Source organism: Haliotis rufescens, unplaced genomic scaffold (assembly GCF_023055435.1).
Source record: "Haliotis rufescens isolate VD_foot unplaced genomic scaffold, xgHalRufe1.0.p SCAF_52, whole genome shotgun sequence".
Taxonomy (NCBI): Eukaryota; Metazoa; Mollusca; class Gastropoda; order Lepetellida; family Haliotidae; genus Haliotis; species Haliotis rufescens.
The window spans coordinates 37,474-49,996 of record NW_025964246.1 but is presented as its reverse complement, the minus strand read 5'-3'; the positions used below and the strand labels follow the sequence as shown (position 1 = coordinate 49,996).

General features: G+C 41.0%; 1 protein-coding gene across 4 annotated transcripts in view; it reads right to left on the bottom strand.

Annotated features, from left to right (window-relative positions):
- The window catches only part of LOC124144029 (cohesin subunit SA-1-like), a 61,776-nt gene extending 50,176 nt beyond the window's left edge, over nucleotides 1-11,600 (bottom strand). For all 4 annotated transcript variants that reach the window (XM_048384913.1, XM_048384915.1, XM_048384914.1 and 1 more), the window contains exons 1-7: nucleotides 11,534-11,600; nucleotides 6,718-6,894; nucleotides 6,463-6,553; nucleotides 4,998-5,111; nucleotides 3,364-3,537; nucleotides 1,101-1,305; nucleotides 93-244 (exon numbers count right to left, since the gene is read on the bottom strand). In XM_048384913.1, the coding sequence (XP_048240870.1) occupies nucleotides 93-244; nucleotides 1,101-1,305; nucleotides 3,364-3,537; nucleotides 4,998-5,111; nucleotides 6,463-6,553; nucleotides 6,718-6,857 (876 nt within the window). In that variant the 5' untranslated portion in view covers nucleotides 6,858-6,894; nucleotides 11,534-11,600. The remainder of the gene's footprint in view (nucleotides 1-92; nucleotides 245-1,100; nucleotides 1,306-3,363; nucleotides 3,538-4,997; nucleotides 5,112-6,462; nucleotides 6,554-6,717; nucleotides 6,895-11,533) is intronic.
- Between the last annotated feature and the right edge of the window lie 923 nt (nucleotides 11,601-12,523).

Here is a 12,523-nt window from a genome sequence, read left to right as displayed (position 1 = left end):
AACGCATCTCATAATTTTAAGATAAATCGCTGAAGTACAATCTTGTAACAGTTATTTAACAAACAGTTGGGAGATAACAGCTTATTTCATACCTCTTGTCTTTTAGTCATGAGTAGATCTAGCCTGTCAGTGGCTCTCTTAGACTGTTGCTTGGCCCGCTCAGACTCATACTGTCTCTGTGTGTTGTCCAGGTTGATGCTGAGATTGAGTGCGACATCCACCAGCGCCGTCATCAGCTTCATGGCTGTAACCATGGTGACACAATTAGGAAATGACATACACTGAATCTTCATCCTCAACATCATTATCATTCTAATACAAGATATATATAATTTTTGGAAGTATTTGTAATCGTCAATATTTTGCTCCTTCTAAAAGTAAATACAACTGTTTTGCAAGATAAAAACCAAACTCCAACATTTTTTCATGGTAATTTATGATGATTAGTTAATTACCAAACAAATGAGATTTTTGCATGTTTAGGTCACAATAAATGAATTATTAGATATGCAACATAATTTTGAAAATAGTGCCAAGGCATTGCAGCTCACTTATATTTTCAACAATACATGTATAAAACTTCAACAAAGATAGACATTCAACAAAACCTGCTAATTTTTTATCAGAACAACGTCATCATTGTGAAAACACAATGCCATTTAGAAAACATCATCGATGTTGCAAAGCTTCAGCAGGATTTACTGACATTGCTGTAGACTCTTAGTGAGTGAGTGAGTGAGTTTGGTTTAGCGCTGCTTTTACAATTTTCCAGTTATCATGGTTATATCACAGCATGTCAGCTTATTGTGAGAGGAAAGCCCGAAGTGATGCAGGACTTAGTCATTACCACTTTGGTGAAACCCACACGCACAGGTCTGGGGCTGACAAACCTGGAAACATAATCGGGGCGTCCCGGGATTCGAACCCACAATCACTGGTTTCTGGCATAGCTAAGGAACGCAACTCTGCACAGGGAATTGCGGCGCCTTAGACGACTGGGCCACCCGTGCCCCCAAGTAAGTAGGCCAAATATCAGCCTCTGTGAGGTCTAGATAAATATAAGAAAAGTCACCAATACCTGGCGTGTAACGCTCCATTACCTGCTAGTGTGCTGGTGTGTCGGAAGGCTCGGACCTGGGAGTCAGTGAGTCCGGTGAGCAGGGAGATGACGTTGTCCATCATGTACTGGTCGTAGATGATGCTGTACTGACATTGACGCACCAACACCTGCACAAACTCGTTAAAGTTTTGCTTGAACTTCTTCCACTGTGGCCCACTCATGATGAGAGGGTAATCGCCGCTGTCCTGGAAGTGAGGGAGTTTGGGGTAAACATCAGCTTCAGGTGAGGGGAAATGGGGACTAGCTTCGCATCCAAGATTATTGCACTTCTATAGCGATGTGGTTAGGTGAGGTGAAATGTCTAACGTCGCGTCCAAGATTATTGCACTTATATAGCGACGTACATGTACGTGTGTGTGTGGCTGCTTGTACTAGTCCGGACTGATGCCGATTTATAGTGCTAGCTCACTGAGATACCATGCCGCAGTTTAACATGAATACCCCACTCAGACACAGTATACTGACTCTGAGCCGACCAGTCCTTGTTTTAGCCCCTTAATGCCAAGCGCCATACGGGGTAAGAACAAGTACCCTCTATTAACGTCTTTTGGTAAGACGCGTCCGGGGATGAAACCCCAGACCTTCCGCTCTCCGGGCGGACGCTCTACCACAAGACCACGGAGGTAGTCCTATAGCGATGTGCATGCACTGTGTGTGTGTTTGTGTTTGTGTGTGTGTGTGTGTGTGTGTGTGTGTGTGTGTGTGTGTGTGTGTGTGTGTGTGTGTGCCCGGACCTTCCACTCTCCAGGCGGACGCGATATGCATGCACTGTGTGTGTGTGTGTGTGTGCGTGTGCGTGTGCTTGTGCGTGTGCGTGTGCGTATGCGTGTGCGTGTGCGTGTGCGTGTGCGTGTGCGTGTGCGTGTGCGTGTGCGTGTGCGCTTGTCTGGACTGATGCCGATTTTATAGTGCTACATTTCCCACTGCCAGGCCACTCTAAAAATTACAAGCCCCATCCAATCATTGCCCGTCCCATCTTCAATGAAATATAAAAAAAAGTATGAAAAATACCTGTTTTTTATTTTTTCAACATCATATTCAACTTTTCACTTTGATTCAAGACTATGTCTCCAAATAAAGTTCTTTGCAGTAAAAATGGACAACGGGAATCCATAAATATAAAAGACAAGCCGACTTCGTTCAAAGAATTGTTTGATTATCGCCAATATTTAGTTCAACAACAAAGATATATAAGGTACTTTATTTGCCTGTCAACAGGGACTGACAGTCACATGATTTAGCGATCCAAGGGGGCATTTTCATATGCTTTTCACACATCAAACTTTATACTCTTTATCATTAACATGTTGATGTTTTAAGTAAAAATATCATTTCTACTTATACTGACTCATACTTATTGCTTATCTCACATCATTTCTGAAAGGTAGTGGAAACTTCCTGAACAATGTTCCCTGAGAACAGAAAAACAGCTCACCTGAACGCACCCCTGAGCGCTGTAAGCATGTGACAAATCAGGTAGACTCATCACGCCCTCATTCTCTCACCAACGGTCGAAACATGCATGAGGTGGTAGATGGGCACGGCTGGGTGTGCACTTCAGCATATGAGTCAGGATAGGTATTAATGCTATTTCTATTTAAAAAAAATAAATATTTGACCTTATCCTGGCTCATACTTATTGCTTATATCCCACAGTAGTTGGTGGTTCCACCAATAGGTGTGTGATTCTGTTCATTTATCACCCAAAACTGGCTTTATTATACATTTATATACTGCACTTATCTAGGTACTAGTATCTGCTCAAATGCGACAATGACCAGTGACCACAATACTGTCAAATTAAATAGTATAAGAGTGTTGTCTTTTGAAGAAATCTATGCATATAACATGTTCTTATGGATATTTTTATGTAAATGCACGATTGCATATTCATAAATATTCGATTCTAGTGGCCACGAATAACAAATTCAATTTATGAATGGATACAGTTCGATTCACCGAATGCGCGAGTGAATCGTAACAGCCCTATGGGCCTGAAAATGAGAGTGTGGCATGTCTACCGGATTGGCCACGTGCTTCTGGTGCACATGTGCGCCTAAGGGGTGCATTCGGGTGAGCTGTTTTTTGTTTTCCGGGTACAATGTTCAGGAAGTTTCCACTACCTTTCAGAAATGAGATGAGATAAGACAAGCAATAACTACGAGTCAGGATAAGGTAAAAGTAAAACCATTATGCTGCATTGTCAGCCTGTATGACACAGTCCCGACAAACAAGGCACGTACTTCATCAAACTCTTCTGTCATTTTTCTGATGATCTCTGCATGTTCCATGTTTGCGTACATATACGGAGTTATCTTTCCCTTACATCCGGAGCACTGGATGAAGAACTGGATAAGCTCAAGAAGAGCTGCATCTCTATCTGCCTTGTAGGACTCGATCCAGTCATCCACCACAGCCTACAAGAGAATGAAACATGTCAATGGAGACAGCTAGCAGTGCCAGTAAACATGGTAACAATGATAATAATGGACCCATATAATCCATGCTATCGGAAGATCCAGGTTAGAATAAATGTTCAGCAACCAATGCTGGTTCAAAAAGGCCCTAATGCCTGTCGTAAGTGGCGACTAATGGGACCAGGTGGTCAGGCTCGCTAACTTGGTTGATGCATGTCATCGTATCCCAAATATGTGGACAAAGCTGATGATACCAATCATTGGATTGTCTGGTCCAGACTCGATTATTTACAGAACGCCGTCGTACAGCTGGAATATTGCTGAGTGCGGCGTTAAACAACAAACCAAGAAACTATGTTACCTTATTGACTTGACAATTTACATCAAACATGCACATAGTTAATTACATGCTTCACAAAATATACATTTGGAAGCAATATCAGTGAGCAGTGTGTTGGGTTTAACACAGCTTTTAGCAATATTCCCGCAATATCATGGCAGGGGACACCTTAAAAGGGCTTCACACACAATCTCATTAAAATCAGATCTTAGTTTTCGCTACCACTAATCAAAGATCTGAGGACATACTAATACGGGTCATGTCGAAACGACCTTTCACAAACTCTGACCGACCAATGGAATGACTGACAAGAAATCGACATTAGCCAATCAGAAGGCAGCTTTCTCAAGCTTTACGACACGCACTAGTTTCAAACTGGTGACTACGCTTCGAAACATATTTTGACCTATTCTCGATTAAAAAATTTAAAACTGATAAGAACATTCTAGAATGGCATATAGATGGCCTAGATTGTATGGATATAATCATAAAACCTGTAACTGTCGTTCGGAATACCCCATGTTAAATATTTCGTGGTTGCATGATCAGAAAACACATTCTGAATGTCACTTCCATGATCTGGTAACCGACGCTCTGATTGGTTGGATGAAAGGTCATATGACGTGACCCTTAATGGGATGTCCTCAGATCTTTGTTTAGCGATAGCGAGAACTAAGATCCGATTGTAATGAGTGAGTGAGTGGGTTAACGCCGCTTTTAACAGTATTCCAGTTATATCACGGCGTATCAGCTTAATGTGGGAGGAAAGCCCGAAGTGATGCAGGTCTCAGATGTTTACCACTTCTGTGAAACCCACGAGCATGGGTATGGTGCTGACGAACCTAGAAACATAATCAGAGCGAAACGGGATTCGGACCCACAATCATAGGTTTCTGGCGTGCCCAAGGGACGCAACTCTGCACAGTGAATCGCGGCGCCTTAGACGACTGGGGCACCTGTGCCCCCTGATTGGAATGAGATTGGCTTCACACATCACATCCATGTGGGGAATCAAACCAGGGCCTTCAGTGTGATGAGCTAACGCATAACCTGTCCCACCACCCATCATCCTCGCTGAACAAAGATTGTTATTCATTGCAATATGTACGATGTCACATACCTGTAGGGATGCCTTGCCTGCCCGGACCACATCAAACAGACTCCCTTCCAGTAAATCGTCATCAATTTTGCCGCGCCGAGGACCTGCTCCATCTCCTTTCTTCTTCTTACCAGACTGTGGACATTCAGAAACAAACAACTCCAATCTATTAACTTGCTCACAGTGTTACCATCCTAGCACTGTAGTTATGTATATATTTTTCAAGTGTTCCACATGGCATGCACATGTTTAGAGTGAGTGAGTGAGTTGGGTTTAATGCCGCTTTTAACAGTATTACAGTTATATTGCGGCGTGTCAGCTTAATGTGGGAGGAAAGCCCGAAGTGATGCAGGTCTCAGACGTTTACCACTACGGTGAAACCAACGAGCACGGGTATGGTGCAGACAAACCTAGAAACATAATCGGGGCGAACCAGGATTCCAACCCACAATCAAAGGTTTCTGGCGTGACCAAGGGACGCAACTCTGCACAGCGAAACGTGGCCCCTTAGACGACTGGGCCACCTGTGCCCCCACATGTTTAGATGTTCCCTTTGGAATTAAAGTGTGCCAAGAATGTGAATCATCACTGAACTCGTAGAATGTTATTTCACCAAGGCTAGACAATAAGCAGTTGTAATTTTGAAATCCTTCCCTTTTCCGTTTTATTGAGATTGATAATCAGTCTGTGCCAATAAACTTGAGGCTACTAGTCCAAACTTGACATGTAGCATAATCTTTGTCAATTTTAGTGTTATAATATGAACTAATATTTCTGAGCTTACCAGACTGAACAGAATTATACTAGACTTGGGCTTCATACTAGTGTCTAAAGTCAAGACTGTATAATACCCAAGTCTTTGAAACGCATTGAGAAGTGATACACATTAGGAAGAGAATATTTTAGATGTCAACTTCTTTATTATGAGGAACACAACGTTTTGGAGCATACACCAGTATACTTACTCCTTCATCAGGTGAATGAATGAATTTACCTGATGAAGGAGTAGGTATATACTCTGGAACGTTGTGTTCCTCATAATAAAGAAGTTGACATGCATAAAATCTCTTCCTTATGGGGTATAATACCAGTTTCATTTCTGAAAACCCAAACTCATTTTGTGAAACAGCTTTTGTACGAAGCTTGGTCACAAGATCATCAACTTCCATTGATAAAGATTGGTACAAATACATGCCCATCTCATATCACAAATATTTTACTTAATCATGGATTTGGATTAAATGGCTGTCTCAAGACCTTGGTTGCATTTAATCATTCACGGTAATCCCCAAAAGGATTTTATGACTGCTTCTTTCAATATTATCATCACTCCCCAACACTTCATCTAAATGCCATCTTCCCAAGGTAAGAGAGTTAACTGACTTTAAAAGTCCAGTTTCTGTTAAAAAAGTAGGATTTCTAAGTGTGCCATTGTGATTGGCACAAAAATACAAGAAATTTTAAAATCAGTCTTATAATGACTTACATCATCTTTCTTCTGATTTCTCTTTCTCTTGGGTGGAGGTTTCGCCGGTGGCTCTTCAAAGGGGTCTGTAGTTTCTGGCTCAGCCACACCACTGAAAATACCCGAAGTTCATCAGCAAAACATTACTTCTTTCAGTGTTCCAAAATAAGCAAGAAAGTCAAAACATCCTTGTAACTAACCACTTTTGTGACGCCTTAGCACCGGAAACTTTAAACCTATTCTTGTCAAATCCCCCGAGTTATAGAATTCACTTACAAAGCAACCTCTGGTGGTGGTTCACTTATAATGTCGCTGGGGACGTCGGGAACCTCGGACAAGTCTGGTTCATCCGTCATCCGTATCTTCTTCCCTCCTCCTGCTCCTCCCACACGTTTACGTTGGCGAGCTGCCGGCATGCTGGACGGCTGTGACGTCTCCTTTTTCTAAAATATCCTGGAACACCAGCAGGGACAAAAATATACTTGAAGTATGTTTGTATTGTTTTTTGTTTAATGCCCCACTCAGTAATATTCCAGCTATATGAGGGCGGTCTGTAAATAATCGAGTCTGGACCAGACAATCCAGTGATTGATATCATGAGCATCAATCCGCGGCTCCGCGCAATTGGGATCGATGACATGCATCAACCAAGTCAGGTCAGCCTGACCATCCGATCCCGCCAGTCGCCTTTTGCGACAAGCATTGTCACCTTTTACGACAAGCATTGGTTGCTGAAGACCTATTCCACCCTGGATCTTCATGGGTCTACTGAGAGTTAACATGGTAAAGATGTAAGTGAGTTGGTTGGATTTAACACTGTTTTGAACAGTATTTCAGTTATATCACAGCATTTCAGCTTAATGTGGGAGGAAAGCCCTAAGTATATGCAGGTCTGCGTGTTTACCACTTTGGTGAATCCCAGGAGCATAGGTGCTGACTGACCTGGAGACATACTTGGGGTGAAACCAACTTAGTGCAAAAGAAATGTGGCATCCTAGGGGACTGGACGACCTGGTCCCCCTTTGAGAGTTAACATGGCTAGGATGTGCCCCTTAACAGTTAACATGGTTAAGACATGCCCATTGAGAGTCAACATAGTAAAGATGGGTCCTTTAACACCTAACATGATCACGATGTGCCCTTTGAGAGTTAACATGATCACGATGTGCCCTTTGAGAGTTAACATGATCCAGATGTGCCCTTTGAGAGTTAACATGATCAAGATGTGCCCTTTGAGAGTTAACATGATCCAGATGTGCCCTTTGACAGTTAACATGATCACGATGTGGCCTTTGACAGCTAACATGATCAAAATGTGCCCTTTGACAGTAAACATGATCAAAATGTGCCCTTTGAGAGTTAACATGATCACGATGTGCCCTTTGACAGAGAACATGATCAAAATGTGCCCTTTGAGAGTTAACATGATCAAAATGTGCCCTTTGAGAGTTAACATGATCACGATGTGCCCTTTGAGAGTTAACATGATCCAGATGTGCCCTTTGAGAGTTAACATGATCAAGATGTGCCCTTTGACAGTTAACATGATCAAAATGTGCCCTTTGACAGTTAACATGATCACGATGTGCCCTTTGAGAGTTAACATGATCAAAATGTGCCCTTTGAGAGTTAACATGATCATGATGTGCCCTTTGACAGTTAACATGATCAAGATGTGCCCTTTGACAGTTAACATGATCCAGATGTGCCATTTGAGTTAACATGATCCAGATGTGCCCTTTGACAGTTAACATGATCACGATGTGCCCTTTGACAGCTAACATGATCAAAATGTGCCCTTTGAGTGTTAACATGATCCAGATGTGCCCTTTGAGAGTTAACATGATCAAGATGTGCCCTTTGACAGTTAACATGGAAAACATGTGCCCTTTGAGAGTTAACAGGGTCAATGTTTAGGTTTGAGAGTTTAACATGATTAAATGGAAACAACACTCCAACTTTCAGTAGTCTAGCTGGCGCCATTCTAAGTAGTCAGCGTAATCACCAGAAGCCAATTAGTGCCAGTGACCAACAAACTGGGCTTCTGACCAGCGAGGGGCCAACTGGAAAACCTTGTTGACAGCCAGGGTTAATCCCCTTGAATCCTTGCATTTGAGTGGATGATGCTTACTATAACCTTTCACCTTGCAAATTCATCTGGGTGTGTAAATATGTATGTACAATTATGTAGTTTGGTATAAAGAAAACGTGTACGTATTAATTTTGTAACAATGAATTTCTGTTCATATACTCAACAACAATCCTTATTTTTCAGGCAAATTGCATATAATACAACAATTACTACTCCCTTCTTGTCATCCATGTTTCATAGTATAACCCTACACCTGTGTATTTGTCGTCATTTGATGTTCAGTTGATGACTTGATTACAGGTATACTTTGTGGTAGAACTACTCAGATTAAATGACGGAGACTGAAAAATATCACAATAACGTTCACCACTGCCTATGAGGGTGTCAAGGTTATAAAGCAATCAGGGTTTCGCATTGCGCCTGGGATAAGATACGATTAAGTTATATGTCCAGATTAGGTGATATAACCTAATCTTACAGAGGCGTTCTAACGATGTTGTATATAATCCCCGACACAATGCGAACCATTGATTGCTTTATAACGTCCAGATGTGGTGAGATCCGGGGTAGAATTGGTCTTCAGCAACCCATCGCTTGCCGTAAAAGGCGACTATGCTTGTCGTAAGAGGTGACTAACGGGATCAGGTGGTCAGACTCGCTGACTTGGTTGACGCATGTCATCGGTCCAAATTGCGTGGATCAAGGCTCATGGTGTTAATCACTGGATTGTCTGGTCCAGATTATTTACGGACCACCGTCATATAGCTGGAATATTGCTGAGTGCAGCGTTAAACAACCAACAAACAAACAAAAAGATATGGTGAATGTACTACATGTCATGTAATATCATGTGGCAGCGCAGCAAGAGAGGAATAATCAGCAGGGCTGCAAAAAACATCAATCAAAAGATTAACCAATAATAGGTTGATTAATTACTGTTATCTTGCACAGTGGACCTGTTGAAAGTTAGCGTTTTTATACATTATATGTAGGTTCACCAATGCAGACAGATATCCGGGGCTGAAGTGTCAATGTAAAAACAACAAACTTTGATTAAAAGATTAGCCGATTATATGTCAGGGGTTTACGCGACTCACAAATGTGCGTCCAGTAGGCACAAATGTAGAGAATGGATGCAGAAAAAATAATACTGCGCGCCGAGGGCTGCACAATAATATTCATTGTACCTACAGCGCATCAAGAGCACTTATGGGGGTCTGTTATTTCATCCATCAATCATGACCACTGTCCACATGATGGTTGATTCACTCCAGAATCTAACGTAATTATCATATCATACAGTACACTACATCATTTCATCACTTTACAGGACCCGCATATTGCCCGCGATGACCCTTAAAATTAATTATTTGGGGTCCCCAGAACCCCCACTTTTGTAAGTCAAAGTAAAACCCTGATATGTTGATCGATTGCTCATTGTTGTCTAACTCTATGGATTTTTATAAGAGCCGAGGACATCATGAACAGAGTTGTCATATGTGCTATCTCAACTTGACACCTATGTGAAACACCAGTAACAAACTTATGTGGTCAGTTGAGAAACGAACATATCCTGAAACATTAGATACTTTAAAATATTAAAATGTGACAAGGACATGTTACATCTGACAAGTTTCTTTGTACAGCTTCAGGTGTATGGGATATTGCTCCCTTATGTGGATATCTGCAGATACATTCCTCGAACAAGGTAACTTCCTGATATTATACATTTAACTTTTGTCAGTTGTAATTACGATATTTGCATTTAGTTTTCATGCAGTAGCTGTGGTAAGAACGCATCAAACTCAAGTTGAATCATTGGAAATCATAGTCCATAATAAGCAAAGTTTGAATCCACAGAGAAAATTCCTATCCATATTTCAAGACTCTCAAACTTGTTTCCCTTTAAGAAGTGCTCTTTGAGAGGTAAGAGTGCCATCAAGAAAGATTTAGTTTCATTGACACAAACCAGTGATAGAAACTAACTGTTTTAGTCCACTAGTCCTTATAATGATGACATATAGCAAAACCCTTAAAAATTGCAAATTTCTACTGGTCCTTATGATACCTTAACTATTGGGCAGTTCGGCGAGGACGATAGGACTAGTGGCAATTTCTAACGCTGCAAGCCTTTTATGCACTCTTCAGATTGTACTTTCTAATGGTTTGTTATCTGAAGTAAGGAATGTAAAACCGTATTCGTTATATACTAATTATTTGCATATACATCATAACATGTATATGTGGCTCTCGGCTATTTCTAAGGGTACAAATTTGTTTTGATTTCAAATTATCTGTTCTGCATCTATGCTGCATGATTTTGTATCACCGCCAAAAGGACAACAACCAGTGCAGTGAGTATCGAAACTTGTTTGGAATCTGTTTACATTCTCAATATGGGGTTTCTACTTATTTACTAATGATATCATTATAAGGAATTCTTGGAAGCAATAGGACTAACTGAAAATTTGGTCAACGTGATTTCAATGTGCCCCAAACTGTCTTGATTCGCGATGTACACTACTACTGAACAGGCCGGCAAATATATAAAGAAATGGTACTTTCTAATATGTCGTTAAACATGATCTTGTACAGTTTGTATTCACTGCGATCGATGTGAAAGGGGAGATAATTTCTGATGTAAACGAGATTTTCCCTCGGCTAGAGATCTACTGACTTCGGTTTACCATGCATCAAATAGCTCTTTACATCCCATACATATCCTTTTGCAAAGTGCATACACGATAATAGGTCTACTCCGCAAATTTAATGGAAGCGGAGGAAACAGGAAATTTGTCGAAGCCATTTCTCCAAAGATGGCGACCATCATTGTTGATATTCCGGTAGGTGCTGTTTTTCGGTGATTAATATTTCACCGTTCACTGTGGATCGGCGCATTTCTATTCACATAATTTTGTGTCATTGAATTCCCAACAACTCTTTCCTCTCTAATAGTTGAACAGTCAATGCAATAAACAGATATTTGATTAAATAACATACCTTGTCAAAAGTGGCGGGGAATGCCTCGCGTCTGCCCCGAACGTGGTCACGTGACTATGGGATTCCCCGACCGATATGACGTGCAAGGTCATGCTCGTCCACGCATTCGATAGGCTGGGCTCCGTCTCTTTATATAAAAAATTGGAGACGCGCAGAGCGAGAGAGACGGAAACCAGTAGATGCGATCAGAGACCATATAATAATCTATTATATGGTCTCTGATGCGATCAACTATGGACAACACAACCCCTTATATATGCAAATCGTCATCAAATGTGGGAAGTAAAAAACACATGATGCGGTTTGTCATGCCAATTTTATTTGGATGAGAAACTGTGAGTATCCCATAAGGGGTAATTTAAGAAAAAGTGAAAACAAACCAACCCAACGTAACATCTACTAGCTTCCATATTAATAATAATAATCATAATAATAACAATAATAATAATAATCATAATATCACTGTTTTTAAAATTATGTTTTTAACATTATTTCTAATTGTTTAAATGCTGACTATTCTTAATTGAAGTAAACTAAAAGTTTACACGTGAACACGTAAGCGAAGTTAGCTGGGGATTCAGTGAGTAAATTATTTGTATCGCATCCGTTATATTTCGGCCATACAGCGAAAGAGAGGATTCAGAACCTGAGAAAGGTATTGTTATGTGTAAGTAGTATTAGTGGCAATACAGAGTGGCAGTAAATGTACTTGTAGTAAAATTGTCAGTTGCAGGTAGTGATTAAAGTGCTTGTAAAATGTCGAGGGCTATCGGCAGCAGCGATCTATTAGAATTACCCACCCCTAGTTGTTTACAAAGACGTTAGGCTTGATCGTTCGAGAAGATTCGGGATGGGACAGTTTCTAAAAGGCTGGGTGGTCATTTTCTGATGTCCCAATTTAGTTCTGTCCGAACCGATTTCAGGGTTAAATTTTGAGTTAAAATTTGGAAATCACCCCGTAAATAAGAAATAAACGTCTCGTGGTCGCTG